Source organism: Notechis scutatus, chromosome 4 (assembly GCF_049901735.1).
Source record: "Notechis scutatus isolate UNSWTSFEM ecotype Mainland chromosome 4, rNotScu1.2, whole genome shotgun sequence".
NCBI lineage: Eukaryota > Metazoa > Chordata > Lepidosauria > Squamata > Elapidae > Notechis > Notechis scutatus.
Genome location: NC_142012.1, coordinates 34,265,362 through 34,288,188, shown reverse-complemented (window position 1 = coordinate 34,288,188; position 22,827 = coordinate 34,265,362). Strand labels below are relative to the sequence as shown.

General features: G+C 33.0%; 1 protein-coding gene across 2 annotated transcripts in view; it reads left to right on the top strand.

The window, feature by feature from the left end:
- The window catches only part of PCDH10 (protocadherin 10), a 47,557-nt gene extending 25,165 nt beyond the window's left edge, over positions 1-22,392 (top strand). The window contains exons 5-6 of one of the 2 annotated variants that reach the window (XM_087963132.1): positions 15,502-15,577; positions 21,811-22,392. In XM_087963132.1, coding sequence (XP_087819258.1) covers positions 15,502-15,536 — 35 coding nt within the window. In that variant the 3' untranslated portion in view covers positions 15,537-15,577; positions 21,811-22,392. The remainder of the gene's footprint in view (positions 1-15,501; positions 15,578-21,810) is intronic. The other variant, XM_026668644.2, reaches the window with a different exon arrangement.
- Positions 22,393-22,827: the final 435 nt, after the last annotated feature.

The following is a 22,827-nucleotide window of genomic DNA, read 5'->3' as shown; positions in this document are numbered from 1 at the left end:
TGAAAGCTATTATGTCAGTCTCTTTTTATGGAGAAATATAACAAAAGCCAAAATGAAACATCATGATAACAAGGCAAGTTAATTGTTGTTGAGACCCTAGTGTCTGAGATGAAGAAGATAACAAGTGGCCTATTTATTATATAACATGACTCATCGGTGACTTAGACATTGCTGTGAAGAATATGCTAATCACGTATTTAAACAATACAAGCTTGGAAAGGATTGCCGATCTTTATGCCAAATGCAATTAAGTACTCTATAATCTTGATAAATTGGAAGGATGGGCTGAAATGTGATAAGATAGCACTTCAAATCAAGACATAATTGCTTTGCTCTTGAATGCTAAATAAAAGACTAAAGCAAGTAAATATGGGATATTGTAGACAATGAGGATGAATAAACTTCATTAAAAACTCATCGAATCTAATAATTTCTGCTACAATAAATGACAGCAAAATGGACTGGAAACCTCAATTAAAAATATAGTCATGGCTAGAATCCGGGTTTTTTTCTTTCATTTTGTATGTTCATATTTTGAAGCAATCATGCATTGTTTACATTAAGTGAAGCATGCTTTTGTAGCATTTTAGAAATATGCTACAAATTGCATATTGTAATGTTTTGTTCACATTAAAAGTGGGGAAAGAATCCTCTTTACAATATGTAGGAAACTAGGATGTTCCTCTCTTGAGACACTAGCTTTTAGTAAGTAAGAATAGTTATAATTGCACTGAATCTGTAAACCCTTTTGTTATTTACATTCTAAGTATTGCTGCTCCACAATTGTAATCAGGTCATCCTAAAATGTAGATTTGACATTAAAAAAACATGAGTTACACTAATATGAAAATACTTGATAATTAAAAAAAAACTTCGTTTCGTGGATAAAGCTGTGAATATACCATCAATGTCTTGGAATTACTTGTCTACTGATCTTGAGTATTAGAGGATCCCATAAAACAATAATATAACTGATTTCCTCTTAAATCTCTTTGGTATGAATATTGTTCTCATTTAGAAGAAAATTAACACTCACAATTGAGGAAGGAAGGGAATATCAAGCAAATTACTGGCATATTAAAAAATACACATCTGCCTATGAATGAATGTTTGCACAAAAACATATATGCTGGCCTATCATTGCATTTGCATAACTTAAATCCTCCTCTTCTCCCCCCCCCCATCTGCTCTATTGCTCTTTATTTTTTCATTTTCTTCTTATCTCCATGATAAATGTAATGCTTTTCAGATTAACGGGTGATAGATTATACATATACAGGAGAAATATACATAATTTGAATTATACTGTTGGCAATTAGTGTAATAACTGTGAAGACTATTTCCCCCAAAGTATAAATGTCTCCTTTTCACCATGTTGCTGCTAAAACAGTAGAAAACAGTTATTCACTGTTCATTAATTTAGGATGCAGTCTTTTTCCTCCACTGATTCAGAAGTAAGAGAAGACAATCCAAAATGATAAAAGTTATACATAAATATGGATTTAAAAATTGGACAGGCACCTGAAATGATGTAAGGTAAGACTGGAAATGGAAGACAAGTGGAAAGTTGTGATGATATAGTATAGTATATAATTCAGTGGTGAGGCAGCTTCTTAGAATCATAGACTTACTTGGTTTTCTCTCTATGAGTTTGAAATATTAACTTCAGAAGATTCTTAAAAAGTATGTTCTGGGTGGAACATGGACCCTGACAATGTTGTAATTTATTTTTTATTTATTAAATAAAGCCTACCTTACTCTGAAAAATTACACCACAGCAACATACATGGATCATAATGAAAATGGAGATAATCAACCTGAGTACTCTAATTTCATTCCAACTAGTTATAGACAGTGATGGGTATGGTAATTAACAAGGCATTAGATATTTCAGAGTTGTCTGATGATACTAGAGGACTTTAAGCAAGCAAAGTGACTTTTTTTGTGTTAGTTAATGTAAGTTATATTACTCTTTTAGAAAGCTTTCTTGTAAATGAATAGTTATTGTTATGAAACTACAATTCTGTTTTTAAAAGGTCAGTTCCTGAAAAGGTAGCAGGATATGCTTAAAAAAACTGCTCACATATTAATATCAAAAGTTGGGGGAGAAAAAGGCTAAGAAATGGTTTAGTGCTTTGAAAGGGAAAAAAAAGTAGCCTCTAATCTTCTAATAAACAGTTGAGTGTGCATCTTGAATTGATAAAATGTATTTTAAATTTCCTGACTCTAAAGTTCAAGTTAATTGTCAATTGTAGTTCCACTGGACTCAGTTCTTTGCCAGTAAACATTTTAATGAATTGATAAGGAGAAATGACAAACAATTCACAACCCAGAATGTATGATATTAATCAATAAGCGTTGCTGACACATATAATCAATAAGATAGCTTTGTGAAAGTACTCTAATAGGAGAAAATAACAAATAGCCTAGCTAAGCAGAAGAGTGACCCCAAACTATCCCAAGGCCAGAAGCCTGGCTTGCATTGAGTAACTCCTAGAGGTACTTTGCAACAAGTGGTGCAGTGGGAAATGAAATTACAGGCTTGCAAGCATTGCTAACATATTACGTAAGTAAGCATATAGAACATAAAACCTGCTGAAGTGATAGTTGTATTATGAAAATCTTGTGGTTAATCTATGGACATGAATATATTTGTAAATGCTAGTTTTAGCCATGCAAGGGAAAAGAGGCAAACACATGTACAGAAAAAGTGGAATGATTTGATGGTGATCAAGTATGTGGGTTTGGTAATTTATCGTTATAAAAAGTTTTGCTGTAAACAAAGATGTTACACAGGATTTGAAGGAGACCTTCCCATGTCCTTCTTCTGCACAGAATAAAGTTGTGTGACGAATCTCTACCTCTGTGTGTTCAATTGGGCTTCAGCACCCTGGGCAAGAACCCAGGTTTGGGATGGGACAACAGAATGACTTGAATAAATAGGTGGAAGAAATTCTCATCAAATTTGTAGATACTAAAAAAAAGAACTTGGTATCCAGAAGTTAGAATAAAAATCCAAAATAATGTTGAGAGAGTACAGTTAAATTAGTAGAGATAGATTACTCATTAAGGTGATGATTGCTTCAGCTGCAAATAATAGTTTGAAGCAGGTCCATAGGACTTTTGGCGTAGTATCTTTCTGAAAATTTCTAAAGCAACTATTTTTTCAGGACTGCGTATGTAGCTTGACAGTAAGATGTACAACATATAAATTTAATAAAATAAAGTTATTTAAAGAGTTGCAGACTGGTGCTATGTTTGCATCTCTACATACGGTATTCCAAAGCACTTTTTTGTTTTCAATTCAATATACTTCATATCTTTTTTTCTTCATTTAATAGAAAAAAATGCACAAAGGGTAAAAGATAAAATAACTTTGACAAATGTATATGTGAAAAGGATCCTGGAGTTTTAGATGTTCATCAACTGAATATTAGCCAGCAGCATTATAAGGCTGTTAAAAAGGGTTTTACATTATATCATAGAAGTACAGTTGCTAGGTCTGCCATGATGTGTTGACATATTGAACAGTTCCTGGCACTTTTCTTTAAGGAAGATTCAGAGAATATGAACAGGTACAAATAATGGTGGCAAGCATGAATAGGAGATAGAAAAACAATTGTTTGAAGAACAGACTGAGGGAATAAATATTTTTAGCCCTGAAAAAAATATGATTGTGGTAGGACTGTGACAATTATTTTTAGGTATTTGAAGAGATGTTGCAGAAGAATAGCAAGATCTTGGTCAGAATGCAAGGATATGGGCAGTGATATCTACATTATCTCATTGCTCTCATCAAAATGTCAAAAATAGTGATGTGACAAGTTCTATACCTTTTGTCTCTTTTGAACATGTACACAGTGTTTTGACTAAGATAGGAATGCTGCTTTCATCAATCTAATCCTGCCCTTCCCTCCATGCTCATTATATGGAACAATGATAATAAATGACAAGAAGGAATATTTGGAAATGTTATATGAACAGTTGACATTGTAATATAACAATAAGTAAAAACATTAAAACCCATTACGAAGGCAGATGAAGAGCTCCATTTTATTAGATACATTTAAAGAATGGCTGGCCTAGTGCCAGAGAATTCTTAATTTTAATTTGGATTCATGCATTCAGCAGTCATTTGACACAGTGTCTGTCCGAAATAGCTCTTTCCATTACACTGGCTGTTGATTATGTAATACAATATCGAATAAACTCTCTTTTTTCCTCAGTGCCAAATACACCTAGGCTTTACTTGATTTTGGAATATGAAGAGCTTGACATTCAGAAATTACATTTAGTTTAAAATCTGTTTATGGAGATTCTCAGTTATCTAAGTCATGGTTGTTGCAAAGGTTGTCAAAAGACAACCTGGTTTGACAACCATGGTTGTCAAAAGACAACTAGACTTTGTTTTTCCTTGAAGATTTCACTTTTCATCCATGAAGCTTCTTCAGTTCAGTTAGTTTAGAATAGCCAAAGCAGTGGTATCTTACATGTTAAACACATGTGGGCATTTCAATTGTATGCAACCTTACTGATAAGCTGTTCTCACTGTATATCTTTAGACATACTCTTCATTTAGAATACATGACTGTAGCTCAAGAATTTTTAAAAATTAGGCAAGAAGAAAAGCATTGGCTATGTATCTTACACTGATCATTTGAGAATGATAAGGTAGAGTTATTTGGCACATAATTCCTGTTTGGTGCTAAAACTAATGAAGCAGCATATATGTATGTCTATGGTATTTGGTTCATAAACCTTTGAAGGAAATTTTCTTGATTGTTAGTCCAGTATCCTAAATATGCTTTTGTAGAGAATGTGCATTTAGATGAGCCATCTATTCCCTTTTAATGGTAATGGTGACAGTTTCAGTGTCAGAGTGAATATGAATGGGTAGAAAACAGAGAATAGTTATTACTACATTCATCAGTGCTTTTCTGTCTATAGTTGCCTTGGAGTCAGTATCACCAAATAATATTTGAATTTATTTAAGTAGTTATATAACATGCACTTAAATGTAACTCTGAAAGACTGCTTGTGTGTCGCCTATTGCATATTTTATACTTTAGGTATGCTCATTTTTCATGCATCCTCAAAATAGGAATAAAAACATCATTAGTGTAAAGGAGATTTAATTATTTGGTTGGTAATGAAAACAGAACAATTATTAAAGTCCTTATTTTATTTACTGCCTAGATATATGATTTCACATCCCTCATTTAATTTTGCAAACTTTTAAATAAAACTACATGCTTGAGTAAACTTTGTCTTTTTTTATTTAGAGGTGTGAATTTAATATATTGCAAAATCTAGAATGAATAAGCATCGCCCACTTTGTATTCTGAAACTGGATTAAATTTAGACTTCTCTTGTAGGAGGAGGCCTTCTGCTCCTCCATACTTGGAAGCTGGTTTCACAGAATTTATTTTGTTCTTAACCCTATTGGAAGCTATGCTGTCATAGTGATTGATAATGAAGATTTTTTTTGTACACTGTTCCAGTGTGATAATAGGCAATAATGGGGTGGATTCCTATACAGGTAGTCCTCACTTACTGACTGTCTCATTTTCTGACCATTCAGTTATGATATTGTAAAACCAGCACACTTTTATGATGGCTGCAGTGTCAGTACAGCATCAGCATTTGTGTTCTTTGCCACTGGCTAACTACAAACAATTCAAATAGGGAAGATGTTTGATCACACAGTGCTTCACTTAATGACCAAATGGGAAGTGAGGAAAATGATTTTTTGCTTAGTGACTGCAGATCCTAGCAATGGAATTCCCAGTCCTGATTGTGGATGCTAAGTGAGGATGTCCCACTGCAATCAGCTCTTGGCAGTTAATGTTATATAGGGAGAAAAGTGTAAAACATCCTTGATAGGATGTACACTGAGAAGTTATGCACCAGAGGCAAATTCCTTGTGTGTCTAATTATACTTGGCCAATAAAAATTCTATTCTATTCTATTCTATTCTATTCTATTCTATTCTATTCTATTCTATTCTATTCTATTCTATTCTATTCTATTCCTATTCCTATTCCTATTCCTATTCCTATTCCTATTCTACTCTACTAAATCAGAATAGCATCATAACTAAAATAACAATAAAACTACTAATAAAAATGAAAGAGAGACAGGCTAGTGTAATTAGGTTGTCCTCCAAAACAGTTCTGTTTTCAGCATATTTCAGAATGCAATTTGATTTCTGCATCACTTGCTTCAACCAGGATTAGTCTAATATTCCAAGGTGCCCAAGTACCAAGCCAATAATAGATTTATATGAGTAAAAACCAACTCTTTAAATTGTACCTGGAAGCTAACTAGTAGCCAATGCAGAATGCTAGCAAAGAATAATATATATTTAATGGTGTGTGTCAATTAGTCCATGGACTATTGCATTCTGGAATAACTATAGCTTACAAATAGTCTTTAAAGTTAATTCTGTGTCAGGACTCCAACAAATCCACTCCTACATATAGCAAATGCAGGTGTCTGAATGGTAATAAGGTTGTGAGTTACCATGGTGAGATATTCTTATGGCAGATAAAGCCCAGCGGGTGCAGCAACTAAAGGAAAAACCCTTCCAATGATAGATTTCACTTACTGAACTATCTAGAGCAGGAGTGTGAAACTCATGTCATCACGGTGGCGTCACATGATGTATCATGACTTTTCCCCCTTTTGCTAAGCTGCGCGTGGGTGTGGCCAGCACGTGACACATCCAGCCCATGGGCTGCAAGTTTGACAGCCCTAATCTACAGTCATATATTAAAAGGCTGTCAAAATCACAAACCTACTATTTAAGGATAGTGGCTGCCTATCCAAATATAACATTAGTATTGATGAAAAACTTCAATGGACAAACTATTTCTGTCTCACAAAATTGAATCTAGGTTGGTCACCAGGACCAGAGGTTTATTTTTGTCTTGTTTAGGTTAAACCTCAGCTGTTTTTCCCATCCAGAGTCTGAGGGCATCTCAGCTCCAAGAAGGAACATCAATTGCTTTTCCCCTAAAGGTCAGGATAGTGTTATATAGTTCAGCATTATCTGCATATTGATGGAACTATATCCAAATTGTCAGATGATCTTGTCCAGAAGCTTTGCATAGATATTACAGATGTATAGAGAGAGAACTGATCCCTGTGAAACTGCAAAGGAAGGGCCATTGAATTGACCTCTCCCCCTCATTCCAATGGACTAAATCTTTTCAATGAAGAAGAAGCAGAAATACAAAGGAGTGCCTTCAATGATAAACAGTGTAAGGTAACTGAATCATTGATATCAAAACCAATGAGAGATATAAAAAGAGTCTTTATCCAGGTCTAGATTGAGATCTTCAATGAAAACAATTCATGCTGGGCCTAAAAGATAAGCCATGTCATTTAAGGTGATCCTTAGTTGATTTACCACCACCATGTCAACAACCTTCCTGAAAAAGGAAAATGAGCAAGAGTTGCAGTATTTAAAAATTTTGGGTTCTTATACAGTGGTACCTTGTTGCTCAACTGCTTTGAAACTCATTGAATTTGTACTCAGTGCATCGTGATGGGAAAATTTTGTCCCAGTACTTACTGTTTGTTTGGTACTCAGTGCAGAAGCTAGGACTTGTTGGTGTTGACTGCTTTGTGACTCACTATATTATTCCTTATGGGAAAAATGTGTTTGGTATTCATCATTTTTTGTAGTTATCATGCCTCATGGAACCTATTAACAATGAATACCAAGGTACCACAGTATTTGGAACATAGTACATTATGCATTGATATACGATGTCAGTGTTGTCCTGTAAAGCTGTAGGAGGTCTCAACAAGGACTATTTCCTGGCTGTACATTAGAAGTGTACAATTTTAATCCTGATGGCCATATGTATTTAAGTGTCTCTTCCAGATATTTACCTAAGTAGTTGTCAAACTGTATGTTATACTAAGACTACATATTTTACTGATTTTATTACATTTAAATAAAGTAAGTGGAACTTTTTTTAAAATGCTGGCTTCTACTTATTCTATGAAGAGTGTTATCTAGGATGATGCTCCAAGACCAGCTATGGTCCTCAGACAGGGGAGGGGGAGTGCATTGTTCAGTATACCACAGGTTAAATTCGAGACATTTTGCTAGGAAACCCATATGTTCACTATTTAGTCATTATGAGTGGTGTGAATGTGTATGAATAAATTAGCAATATGAAGTGGAAACAATGTATTTTCTTTACATAAACAAAAACTGAACGATTTAATTCAAAGCAACTTTATGGGCATGTGTTTAAATATAATGGTTCAAACTTAATGCTAAGCATAATATTACTGACAGTTATTAAGAGGACATTAGTGATAATAAAGTATAGTTATGTATAGTAATTAAGAAAAATGTTTGATTGTTTTTGTGCTCCAATACTGAGGTCAGCTGCAATACTTTAATGCTTCTTGAATGAGAGGACATACGAACAAATACAATTTAATTGCATATTGCAAAATTCACACACATACACACACACATTAGAATTTTGTAATATGCAATTAAATTGTGTATGTGTATATATATGTGTGTATACACACACACACACACACACACACACGAATATATATTCATTCATAATTGTAAATACCTGGATCAAGGAGTTTCAGAAATGTCAGTTGGATAGAGGGCAATGATCATGTTACTATCATATTTCTTTTACATATGATATTATGTGAACATTTCAAATGTTTTTAAGCAATTCTAAATAACTGAACAAAGATTGCTTGTTTGGGATAATGTGCTGGGATTAAAGTGTTGCAGAGAAAATTTGGAAGAGAAAGTAACACATTTAACACCTTAACCTTTATAGAATAAATGAGATTAATCAAATAAATAACTAAGAAAACTTGGATAATAAAATTAAAGTGATAAAGCAATGTGCATATAAAAGCATTTTTATATTCATCTTTATATTCAGTTTTATTGCATATTATTGCTTTCATTTCTCCCATCTTTAGATTTCAAATGCCCTCCAAAGCCAAGAATGTAATTCACAATAAAAATCCATACATAAGAAAAATATGATAGCCTGTTTAGGAAAAAAAAAGTTTAAAAGCAAGATTAAAATTCAGAAAAGCAAAGCTGTTTGCAAATATTGTTAATTAAAATTACGGAGTATGTTTTAAAATGTGAGCTAGCATGCTTCCGTTCAAATGCATCAGTAAAAAAGATCATAAAGTGAACAAAATTAAATGTGTAATAGTTGCATTTTTGAGAGAGCTGATATGGGGTTTTTTTTTTTCTTGGAATTAAAGCAGCCAGTTTGATTATCATGAAGTTCATGTTGCAATGATGTTAAGCTTGTAAGGCAATACAGAAATGATTTTATTTTAATCACAGATCAAAACCACTCAGATAATTATCCTATATACCAAATTGTGCCATTCTTAATTTTCTTTATTAAGTTTGGCTGTAGGATCTCATTTTCTGCTTGCTTGGAACTGAAGAATTTCGAAATCTGTTATGTATTGAGTTTTATTCCTGGTCTATTCTAAAGAGTTCTGTCTACAGTGACAAGCCGTGGTTGTCCAATATATTAGGCAATATTCTTTTCCAACTCTATTTAGAAATGTAAAATGCATGTTCTCGATTACTAAAGTGTCACTTTTCTTCTAAGTAGTGAATTATTTATCTATAGAGGTTTATATCAATCTACTAGTGATTGAAAGATAAATATATTCTGCTTTCTTGTATAGAAATGAAATCCGATAAAGGCATTGATGTTCTTATGCACCTTAAAAGTTCAGTCTCAATCATTCCACCAGACAATTTTTCTTCTTTTCTGCCTACAATCTATCCTAAAAAAATCATTAGAAATGGTTCTTGAGCTCTTTCCATTTCATGCCATTACAAAATGATTTACCTGTTGAATATTTTTTTTCTGCTGTAGTATGTCTTTCATGGATTTCAAAGTAGAACAGTATATTGTGAAAGGCTCAAATGATCTATTACAGCAAAAATGATGTGGCAGATATGCTGGATATTTGTTATACGTTTTGTGATTTTTTGGGGACATGCAGCCCAATGTGGAAGAGGAGGATGTTTTTGCTGGGAGAAAAATATGCAATAGTTTAGAAATGTTGCTACTAACCCAGATATTTTGTTCAGGTATTAATTCTACTGCACAGACAATGTGTATTCAAGTGAGATGAAAGCTGGGTGGGCAGAAACATAGAACTGTGGGTACAGCATTATTTTTTTTAAAAAAAACCACCTAAGACATAGTCAGCTATACAGACGCTTAAAGGAATAGAATGCAGAGACACATTAGCTCTGCCCGATATTTTTTTTTTTTTACTGCTTGTATAGTGAATCAGTTTTTGAACAGGGAGCTTTGTACACTTTAGAAGCACTCTGCAGAGTGGAGGGGATGGACTTAATCTTTACAACAGCCTCTAAAGAGGCAGTTAGGCTGGAGTCAAACTGTTGATCCAAAGTCACTCTAGTGCATTTTTGAATTTGAAATTATCCATTATATGGCTAATTATATGGAAATTATATGGCATTCTAATGACTATATAGTTTTGATGACTAATGCATGCATTATCTAGGAAATCTAGGAAATTAAACAAGGTTCTTCCCTGGTTTCTACATTATTCAATTTATTGTTCAATTTCTATTTAGTTTTTTTTTTTAAATGTGTCAAAATTTTCAACCCAATTTATTTCTTTTCTTTTAAAAGGAACAATTTTATATAATTAGTTTACTTTATTGTCATTCCACCTCATAGAACGAAATCAAACACCATCTTCAGTGCACATCATGACCATGACCATGAAAATAAACACAAACACACATCCTTCATCCTTCACACATTGAACCGGAAACCCCCGACACCACACCAACACTGCACTATACAGCAGAATTCAAAAGAGCTACTGCCCTGGGATAGAAGCTGTTTTTCAGCCTATTTGACCTTGTTTTTATTATTCTGTACCATCTGCCAGATGGTAATAGTTCAAAAAAAGGGTTCCCAGGATGAGATGGATCTTTGAGAATGTTTTGAATTTTCTTAAGGCAGTGGGAGCTATAAAGTTCTTCCAAAGAGTGGAGAGGGCAACCAATGATTTTCTGGGCAATGACATTAACCCTCTGGAATGCTTTCCTATCTGCCACAGTGGAATTGGCAAACCATACAGAGGTGCAATATGTTAAAATGCTCTCTATGGTGCAGCGGTAGAAGGTCACCAGCAGTTTTTCATTCAGTTGTTGTTTTCTGAGAAGTCTCAGGTAGTATCTGCTAGGCCCTTTTGACCAAGGCTGCAATGTGGGCACCCCAGGTCAGGTCCTCTTTTAGGTTAATACCCAGAAACTTAAAACTGGCCACTTGCTCCACTAAGTCTCCATTGATAAGCAAGGGCTGGATGTCTGACCTGTTCCTTCTATAATCCACTATAAGCTCCTTGGTCTTATTGGTGTTGAGGACCAAGTTATTGTCTCTACACCACGAAAGCAACTGGTCCACCTAATCTCAGTAGGCAGACTCATCCCCCCTGGAGATAAGTCCCACCACTGTTGTATCATCTGCAAATTTAGCAATAATATTACTAGTGTGAGTAGGAATGCAGTCATGCACATAAAGAGTATAGACGCTTGTGGTGTACCAGTGTTAAGAATAAGGGCTGAAGAGGTATGATTACCTAATCTGACCCTCTGTGAGCGGCTAGACAGGAAATCCATAATTCAAAGGAAGATTGAATTAGAAAGCCCAAGGTCCAGAAGTTTAGACACTAGTCTGTGTGGGAGAATATACATGTGTATTATGAGTAAAACAGAAAATACCATTTATAAAGGGATGAAAAGATAGGTACTTTCTTAAGTTTTGAAATAAACTGAAAATATATCTTGAATGGTAAATTGCAGGCATCTTGTTTTCCTCTTTCATTCTTTTTCCTTCTTGAAATAATGTCATGGAAATAATGCTGGTTATGTTGCAAAATTTGAAGAAATATGCTACTCTTCTAAGGCAACATTGTTATAAAATCTTAAGTAAGATCCAATGCTCATCCCTTCAAAATAGAATTCTTTCACCTTATTCATCTCCTAAGAAAGATTTTACTTAGCCGTGCATGCAATGTACAGTATTTGTTCTCAAACACAAATAGTACCACAAAAGAAGGGATGCAATTTTAATCCACACACAATAATTTGAATGGGATATATATGAAGAGAGAGATGGCGAGAGTGAAAGAGAAAGAGCTATTCAAAATGCTGTATACCACACCGAAGAACTAATCTGCCGTGAAGAGAGAGAGCGGTGGGGAGGAGAGAAAGAGAGAGAGAAAAAAACTTTTAGCCAATCTATGCATAGAAATGTGCTGCTCCATATAAGAGTTGGATGGAAACTTAACAGTTTCATCTTAGTAAGGTACATATGGTATGAATAATCATATTTGTTTAATTAACTCTCCCTCTTATTTTTCTTCTGTAAGAAAAGTCTCATGGGGACAGCCACTTAATGAACCACAGAATAGCAATAATATTTAGTAGTCTGCAAACATCCCTCAAGATGGGCACTAGTCTCTCAACAACATTTTAATATTGAAGGACAGTAACTGTAACAAAGATTTTGGAGCAAATTGTCTTGAGGAACAATTGGTAGGACTTAGATTTACAGAAATATTTTTTTAATTTGCTCTAGACATACACACACATACAATATGAGATATTTGATGTCAGAGAGGAACTGAGGATTAAAAAAAAAATTTTTAAGGTGGGGCCTGAAGATATAGTTCTACTTTTCAGGAAAACCACTTTTCATAATAAATCAAAGGCATCCTCAAGTATTCAGTACTAAGGGTTGATGACATGGAATTGTTTTCATTATTTCTTGGTTTTATTTGGATTTTCATCTAGGTTGGTGGTGATACAAGTGATTTTTTTTTTTTGTAATTACACTACAGATTTTTTGTAACATTTTCCTGCATCAAAATAATAAAATATGCTCGTTGTGCTGCTTTTTTAAAGTGGTGTAAACTGTGTAATAACAAAAATGTTGTCCAGTGTGGAAAAGGAGAATGTTTTTGCTAAAAGAGAAACATGCAAGTTTAGATCTGGTCTAAATGTACACAGCCAGGTTCATTTTTCCTTCTAAATAAATCAGTTCATCCCATTAATATTCTCTTCATATTCTCAGATGAGTTTAAAAGGTTCCCTGCCTTTACATTGATAAAACTTCCATCCTCAGCACATTATTATAAAGTCAGCTGAAAGATAGTACAAATCTTGTGGCATTTGACTTTGGAGTTTCTTGCTATTGATTTCAAAATCCCTGTGCTTTCCTTTCAAAGAAACAGTATCAATAAACCATAGATATTGATGCTGATATTTTGACTGTAAACAAATTAAAAAACTACCTTTTTTCTTTATACACATTTAGCATTTTAAAAAATGTTCTTTATTTACTGTATTCATAAATTGCTTTAATTCAAAATGTAGTATTTAGCATTACAATAATGTCATAATATAGTGGAGTAGTATAACCATAATAGAGTACCAATAGCAATGTTTGGCAAAACTTTGGCTATTTAATCTTGAAAGAGTTTCTGGAAAAAAAGCAGTCCTTAAATCGCTCTCTAAGGGCTAGAAGAATAAGTTTGTTCTTGTGGATTAGGAGGTAAGCTTTTCCAAAAGAGAACACTGGGCATGTTTCTCTCCATGAGACTTTACATGAGATAAATACCTCTAACAAGCTATTAGCAACATAGGACTTTATAGGTAATATTGGCATCCTGAACTGTTTTAATAAACAAGGAATAACCAGGAATAACTCTGATATAATATCACTGCTGCGAAGCTTCATACCAGTGATATTATATCATAGTACCATACTAAGTACATGTGGCCATATTTTGTACCATCTGAAAGTTTTGGTTGGACTTCAAGGGAAGTCCCATGTACAACACATTGTGGCCATCCATAGATAAGGTAATAAGGTCACGAGGGGCTACCATCAATAAATCTTCTAAGAAAGATAGCAGTTTTCATATAACCTTCCTGGCTATGATCTCCAATGGAAGCTGTGTGCTCAGAGATCCATATTCTGAACTGTGAGTTCAGGGACTGATATTCTCATACTATGAATGTGCACTTTCAAATAGAGCAGATCCCCATTAGAAACCAAACTTGGTATCACCCCGAATCAGCTTTTCTAATGGGCTGTGAAAAATAACCTTGAAGAACATGAGAAAAACCCATAGCCAAATAATAGAAATCTGGCCATTGTAATTACCAATTAATCATGTATAATTGATATCACTGGCATATTGCTATCTCAACCTATACTGATGGATAGCCTTTTCCTACCTTTTTGTGTAGGTATTAAATGTGACGGAAAGTAAAGAAGTCCTGGGGGTTCTTCATATTGAAGTGCCTGCTGGCTCAATTTCTCCACTCTCAACCAATATCTGTGCCCATCCAACTACAATAAAACATATCCCAAGATAAGCAGATAATATATAGAAGATACCAACAAAAGGTCCTTAAGAGATCTAAGCAGGATAAGGGTGATTACCATCCTTATTTTATTCAAACTCATCAGTAAGATTAACTGATGCAGTTTCTGCTCTCTACCTCAACATGAATCCTGATTATCACAGTTCCAGATGATCCATTTCTTCTGGAGATGCTTGTAATACGATCACTTTTTCAACATGCTTATCAGCTCTACCTATTTTTTCAAAATTTGCAAAACTGATATCAGTGATAAGATGACCATACAGTAAAAATTGATTGATCAAATAAAGCTTGTTTTGTCATGGATATGTTTTCTACATATGTAAAGGATTTGCCCCTTGGAACAATGGACTGTAAAATAAGCATATTAAAGTTCTGATGGCTTTTTGTGTTTCACCTTATTTGATGCAATGCACAGCAGGATTTCTTTGTAAAAAATCAACATGTAAGAGAAGTAAAGGAGACAGATAATGAGGACTGTATTGCTAGGAAATTAGTCTACCTGGTTTCGTAATGATGAGCACGAAACACAGCAAATGTATTTAATAAACACATTCTTAATTAAAATAAAGCTTTTATTGTATGTTACACCATATATTGGCATTCAAATTAAAATTGTATTATTCTCTATATATTTTTTAAAAACTATATTGAGTAGAATTTTTAGACAGATCATTGTAGAATTTATTATGTCATTAAATTGTCTGTGCTAACCTTCAAAAATTATTTTCCTTTTAAGCCTATATTTTATGGATTTTTTTTGCTTTCTCTGTGATAATTGTTTTTTCTTATTACCAAATATTATTACCAAATCATATATATGATATATAAATATGTCAATTTTATTTAAATTTTCTAATTATAATTTTCAAAATAAGCCAGGGATGAACATAAATCTATTATTTTCAATTTATTTTCATAATGAAGAGATTATAAAGTTCTTTGTAAGAGACAACTTGAGACTTTAGAATTCTTGGTTCTTCTATGATTTCTTATACTGATTGTAATGCTTTCCACCTCTCTAGGCCTTGCCATTTGTGGATCACAAAGTGGATTATAAAAGAATAGTGATTAAAGAGCTGCAGATCCTCTGTGAGATAGGTAAGCATTATTATTCTCCTTTTACAGATGGGGGAATCATGGACAGAGAGGTGTGAGGTGCAATCCTATATATTCCTACCAGAGGTGAGCCCCATTGAGTTCAATGGGATTTGCTCCCAGGTAAGTGAATATAGGATTGCGGGTTTAGACTTTTCTGTTATTTTATTTCCTTTTTCCTTTTCCCCCTTGCAAAGGGTAAAGCCAGTCATAGCTCAGATATGTTCATATTCTTTCCTTTAACTATGGAATAATTCTTCTTTCCATATAACCTCTCTGACTCTATTTCCCCAACTGTAAAGCAAGGATAATAATACAAGTTGAGACAAATTTTCTATGTTGGCACATTTTAGTGCCTGCAGAAAATTGCAAAATTAATTATGCTCCCACTTTAGAGGCCAATCATATTCACAATTAGGAGTTTGGAGTAAAGGAAAATATTATTTCATATAATAATAAATTAAACGAGTTTCAGAGAATCAACTTTTGAAAAAAAAATAGTTATAGAAATACTCAGAAAGAAATTCAGGTAGTCCTTGACTTAAGACCACAATTGAGTCCAAACTTTCTGTTGCTAAGCAACACAGTTGTTAAGTGAGTTTTGTTCCATTTTACAACCTTTCTTGCCATAATTGTTTTGTGAATCATGCAGTTGTTAAGTTAGTAACACAGTTGTTAAGTAAATCCGGTTTCCCCATTGACTTTGCTTGTTCGAAGATCACAAAATATGATCATATGACTGGATCAATGCAACTGTCATAAATATGAGTCAGTTGCCAAGTGTCTGAATTGTGATCATATGACTTAAGTGTGATAAGTGTGAAAAACAGTCATGTCACTTTTTCAGTGTCCTTGTAATTTTGAATGGTCAGTACATGAACTGTTGTAAGTCGAAGATTACCTATATGATAGTAGATTTAAGTACAAGTTATACTTAAAAGTAATTAAATAGATAATTAAACAGATAATATGTGTGTGTATGTACATACATATTGTTTAATGAGGATTCAGAACAATATTTTCCACATACAAAACCACCAATAGATCACTTTTGTGCCTGAAGCTGGAAATCAAAGATTAAAAGCTTAACTCTACAATTCACTTCTCCAACTCCAATTCACTTCCCCAAGAAACTGCAGAGGTATTGGTTCTTGTTTATGATGCTTGTGTGATTAGAGATATTTTTATTTAGATAAATAAGGTAAATTAGATACAGTTTAAACTAAGTCCTTAAATTTAAACATTTCTCCCCTTGAAATTGACTTAAGTCTGGGCAATCTGGCTCAGACAGAAAGAAACTGATAAATATTTTATATGCCATAATTTTTTTCTTTTTCTTTTTCAAACTGTGGAAGCAGCTTCACTGTTCAGTTTTTATGCTACAGTCCACATAAAGCACCAAATCAATAAAATGCACAAATGTTTACTAACAAAAGTAATCAAATATAAGATAATTTAATATTAACAATAGTCATTTTGGACTTCACATTTATTTCAGCTTTAAGAAAGTATACTGTTCCCTAAAAGCTATAGATTACTTATAATGGTTCTTTATAAATCTTTAACACTTATAATTGACTGGATCACGTTATCCAGAAAAATTCTATGTCAGTATTCAATCTTCCCTTTCCCTTTTCCAAATTTCAGATGTCTAATTTAGTCGGATAATAATAGGACTAGCAAGAACAATGGAAGACTAATTACTGATTCCATCAGGGAGTTACAGCTCCTATGGGTCTTCTAGCTGAAGGAGTTGTATGGCTATATTTTAGCTGTAGGGCTAAATATAGATATAATTGTACTTACTACTTTTCAGGTTAATTTCAGGTTAAGCTTAGAGAAAGGGAAAAGGAAAGGAAAAAGAAAAAGAGAAAGGAAGGGAATGGAGTGGAGTGGGGACAAAGCCTGTCATGAGCCAGACTCAAATTGCAGATTTTGTTTCTTTTTGTTTGAGGAGATAGACTTAGAGTGTGTTCTAGAGTCTGCAGATTGGGAAAATAGACTTACATGAATATAATATTGATCAACTTCAGTGGAAATTCTGTGTGGACCTTCGGGACATTCCTTTGTGTGTGTGTGTTTGTGTGACTTGATTAGTCTATATCTGTGCATTTTGGAATGTTGGCTTAAAATACATAATAGAAAATTAAGTGACCTTGAATGTGATTTAAAACACATAAAAGTACAAATGGCTAAAATACTACATAATAGTATTTATAGTAAATGACACTATTTTCAATAATAATTTATTATGAATATGATAATGAATTATGAATATAATAAATTATATAATGATTATGAACTATTGTTTTAAGTACTTTTTGTGCATTATGAGTGATCTCACACATTAAATAAAGGAGTCCAACTTGTGGCCATGGGAAATATTGATTTCAGTGGTGCACCAACTGCATGACAGCACCAACTCTCATATTACAGTATATAGTTATTTACAGAATTGCATAATAATTATCTGGATAGAATTCAACTATATACAGTAGAACCTCTGGTCACAAACTCTTCTGATCATGACCAAATCAGGTTCCAACCAAAAAATTCACATTTTTTTTTTCACGGCCAATTTCCCCTTCTGAATCACCATATTTTGTGTAAGCACCAAATTTCCAAAATTAGGTTCGGTCACGACCAAATCAGGTTCTACTGTATTGTTATGATTTTCATAGAATCATGATCCTGTTTGGCAAGAAAAGTATACCATTAAAAAAATACACAGTTAGATACATTGGATAAGATACTGTTTTTACATCCTTGCCCCTAGGGGAAAAAAAAGTTATATAATAATAGAATAGCACTTGTTATGAAGTTAAAGCTAATTAGTTAGTGTCTATTTGAGTTATTCATAATTGCTTCCTTTACTGAATGTATTATTGTTTTTCCTAGTATTAATAATTCTACTATTGTTTGCATTACAACTTTAATTCTAAAAAAATGAACTAGAAACAGAGACCTAAGGATGATATCCCTGTTTGAGTGTGATTCCTGCAAGGATAAACATGTAGAAATATTAGAAATTTGTTCTGAGTTCAAACTTGTTATACTAAGGTGTGTAAACAGATCTTTGGATATTTTTGCAATAACTGTAATGAGATTCTTTTTTTAAAGTGATAATAAGTAATAAAATAGAAGTATTTTATACTGTTGTTGCATTGATACTGGATACAAATTTTCATCTACCTTGAAGCTTTAATGGAATTGACACAGTCTATACTTATTGCATTTCTTTTTCTTGTAACTACACTATTAATGAAGAACATGTAAAAGTGTGCATATAAACATGCCAATATAGGATATATCTGATAAAGTGGTTGCTACTAGGACTGTGTGTAACTAGTTTTGGAACTGTTGAAGTGCTGTGCTCTCTCAGAGATTCAGCATAGCTATTTTGAGGGCCTTCGAAAGTGATCTGAACATCAGAAAGTGATCTGAGCAAATGCATACAAAAATGACATTGTCATTGGGAGAAAATGTATTTTCTCAGACAACAAAAAAAGGTCCTCTACAGCAAACTCTCAGCCCATGGGCCGGATGCGTCATGCACTGGCCATGCCCACACCCAGTTTAGCAAAGAAGAAAAAAGTCCTGATATGTCACATGATGCCACTGTGACAACGTGAGTTTGACACCCCTGCTCTACAGGCTATGCTGGATTTTTAATGGATTAGGTCTTTGATACTAAAAGCAGTACATTCAGATGGGTTCTTTGTAAATCTCTCTAAATGGCTTTGCATAGTACTAATAAATATTTATTTTTACTTTGCAATTCACAATACAACAAAAAATAATAATATACTAAATATAGTACTGCATATTAAAGGTCAACAAGGTCAAAAACATATTAGAATATTTTGATCTTCACGGCTTTGCAAAACACACGGATGGTGATGCTTAATTAAGTAAACTGCATTAAAGACAACATTTTATCTCAATAATTTTGCAATATTTGTTCTAATGAATGAAAAATAATTAGTTTACTTTTAAGGGAGCCATCCTCTCTCCATCTACAGTTTTCTTGATTGATCAACTTGCTGTATTTGCTATACTATGAACCTCAATGTAAGAGATTTAATGGGAGGGAGGAATGTCTGTTAAAAGAGAATGTTCACTAAATCTATATTGGATTTTATGTAGTTTAACATATATAAAATGGTGAGTGGGATTTTAATGCATATAAAGGAACATACAATATACACATTTTCTCAGTTGAATCTGAAGTCTATTAAACTGAACATTTACACCAAGCATCAAAATGTTAGAAATTTTTTTTCCCTTTGAATAACTAGCTCTAACAGGATCACAAGCCAGCTTTTGATTCCAGCTATCTTATTAGATAAAAGAGCTTTTAAACTCCACCACCACCGGTTTCTAGGATGAGCTTCATGATTCTTGAAATTATAGTCAAATTTGTTTCTTTTTTAATAGATGTTAATTGATATATACTAATGCTGTCCTTCCAAAAGCATCATAGTCCATTTACCATTGTTTCTAATAATGCTTATTATTCTCTTTAGAACTATATATTTAAAATCACAAATCATTACATCATAAGTCTCAGCTACATTACCTTACTTATTTCATTGGAATTTAAGTGAAACTAAATGTAGGAAGAATTCTAGCCCTGACTGCTCCAAATAAATTATACTGAAATACTGAGTTTTGTTCCTTATAAGGAATGTATAACTATGTAGCCACTGTGAATGTAATAGTATTTTTGCAATGCATCTTAACTTTAATCATTTGGAAATAATTTTCAGTTTGGAGAGACTCAGTGGAGCTATATCATACTATTGATCTCTCTCTATATCATCTCTAGCCATAGGCTATTCATAATCAAATCAGTATTTGAATAATTGTAATATTTGCATAGATAGATCATTTTATTTATTTTTATAATTATTTATAGTAATAGATAAATTCTAGATATTATGAGGAAAAGTAGCTGACCATCTTTTCATTTATTTACTTCACATGAGAACAAATTGGGAGGGGGAATGAGATTTTTGACAGGGAATTAATTAACTCGAAGTAACAAAAAATAAGATGTGTTTTGAAATATGTTAGGGAACTGATAATGCTTGGGATACAAATTGTCTCCAAACATGTTTTTTTTATTGATGCATATAGTAAAACTTGCTTATTGATCTCTGTTATAGAAATCTTCAACATTCACAGTTCTTAAAACTGTGCAATGCAGTTTACTCTCTTTAAAGAAAATTACATTAAGACAATCCAGTCATTCTCTTTAAAAAAAATTACATTAAGACAATCCAGTCATTTCAGATCTAATATCCTTCTGTCTGATATTTTTCATATAATTTTGATCTTCTAGAATTTGATTATAATGTTAGTATAGCTTGAATTTATTTGTATTGATATGCATAATAATGAACTTAAATGGAAAATACATTGCCATTGTTTTTTCTTCTTCTTCCATGACTACATCAAAGTTTAAACTACCTCAATGAAGCCACTTCTTGGCTTTGTCATGTGCCAAAAATAAGTTATTATTTGCACATGTTTCTGGTAGTAGCTGACATACCAGCAGACGAGCTGTGCTCTGTATCTCTCCAAATTCACATAGTATGTTGTTAGATGCTAATAGTTTCTAATTGAGCCTATAGTTTTTACATTTAGGCACTCCAACTCTGAACCTATTCAAGGTCTTCCCTGGATCATTCAGCCATATCTAATTAGCCACATCTAATTGATAGCTATGGTGCTATGCTAAATAGCAGAAGCAATCATAAGAAAGATTATTATTTCAGTGTTAGTCTTATTTTGTAAGATTCAACAATCACAATTGAAAAATTCCACTTACTAGTCCTTGCTAGTCCTATCATCATCCCACCAAATTAGACAATTGAAGTTTGGAAAAGGGAAGGGGAAGAGTGAGTACTGGCAAAGAATTTTTCTGGCTATAATACAATAATCCAGTTAAATATAAATTTGAAAGATTTATAAAGGCATACAATAATCCAGTTAAATATAAATTTAAAAGATTTATAAAGACATATTGTAATAAGCAATTTATAGTTTTTTTGTGCAGGGAATAATTTGATAATTATATCATTTCTGAAATAAAGAAGTCTGACTATTGACTATTGTCCATGTTAAATTATCTCATAATTTATTGCTTTTGTTAATAAATACTGCTGCCTGTTAACATGTCAATCTTTACTTATCTAAGATTCCCCTCCCCCACTTTTTTTCTCTCTCCACAGCACGGAAAAGGATATGCTAGTCAATTCTACAGGACTTACCTGAAGCAGCATGATTTGCACAAAAGTCGACCAACAAAAGCATCAACTTTTCAACTTCATTATCTTGGCCATCCAGTTCTGTGTTAACAGAAGAAATATTGTGCTGTTGAAGACATTATGGCCAATAATAGGACCTACTTGCTCTCAGCAGGCCTGAGAAATGAGTTGAAATGTATGGAACTATAGAAACTTAAAGAGGCAACTGATTTTGTCTCTCTGATCAGTGTGTGCCTGTTTACAGCACTATATAGCTCCTTCTTTCTCTTCTCTCTCCAAAATGTCACTGAGCCCTTTAGATGTTTATATTCGCCACAAGAAGCCAATCGTACAGATTTTAAACAAAGGAAACGTGCATTATAAATGCAATATCACTGTTTTAAACTTGACTGTTTTATATTATTTTTGTGTGATCAAGTGTTCCCCAGACTATTCCAACTTTACAAAAGAAATTGTGAATCATGTTATTTTCACCTGTGGGTCTTGAATATGTTGTTAATCTGCAAGCCCACAAATATCAGAGACATTCTGTAGTTTATACACCGTGTTGCAAAGTGTTTACTGTACTATTTCAAAGCTTCTAAATAAATATAAAAATATATATTATATTACATATAATTTTCCGGGAAACGTGGTACCATTTAGTTGATTTTTAAATAAATTCATACAGTCTGCACCATACCCTAAGATGAGAAGGTAATTCAGGGTCCTTAAATTAACCTTGCCTAAAAAATATATTAAAAAAATAAATATTTAATAATAATCCCCCAAATTTTGTACTTTGGTCAATCCTGTTTGTCCTTGTTTAAAAAGCTGTAAGCAACACCATTTTTTTCTGAAAATTGTACTGAATTTCCAATGCCAAAGATACAGCTGTCAATAATTATGAAAATAAGCACTGACTGTACTATCAACCTCCATTATTTTGATTCTATTTCTATTGCTTTTAATTTAGAATCAAAAACTTTTTATAATGACTCT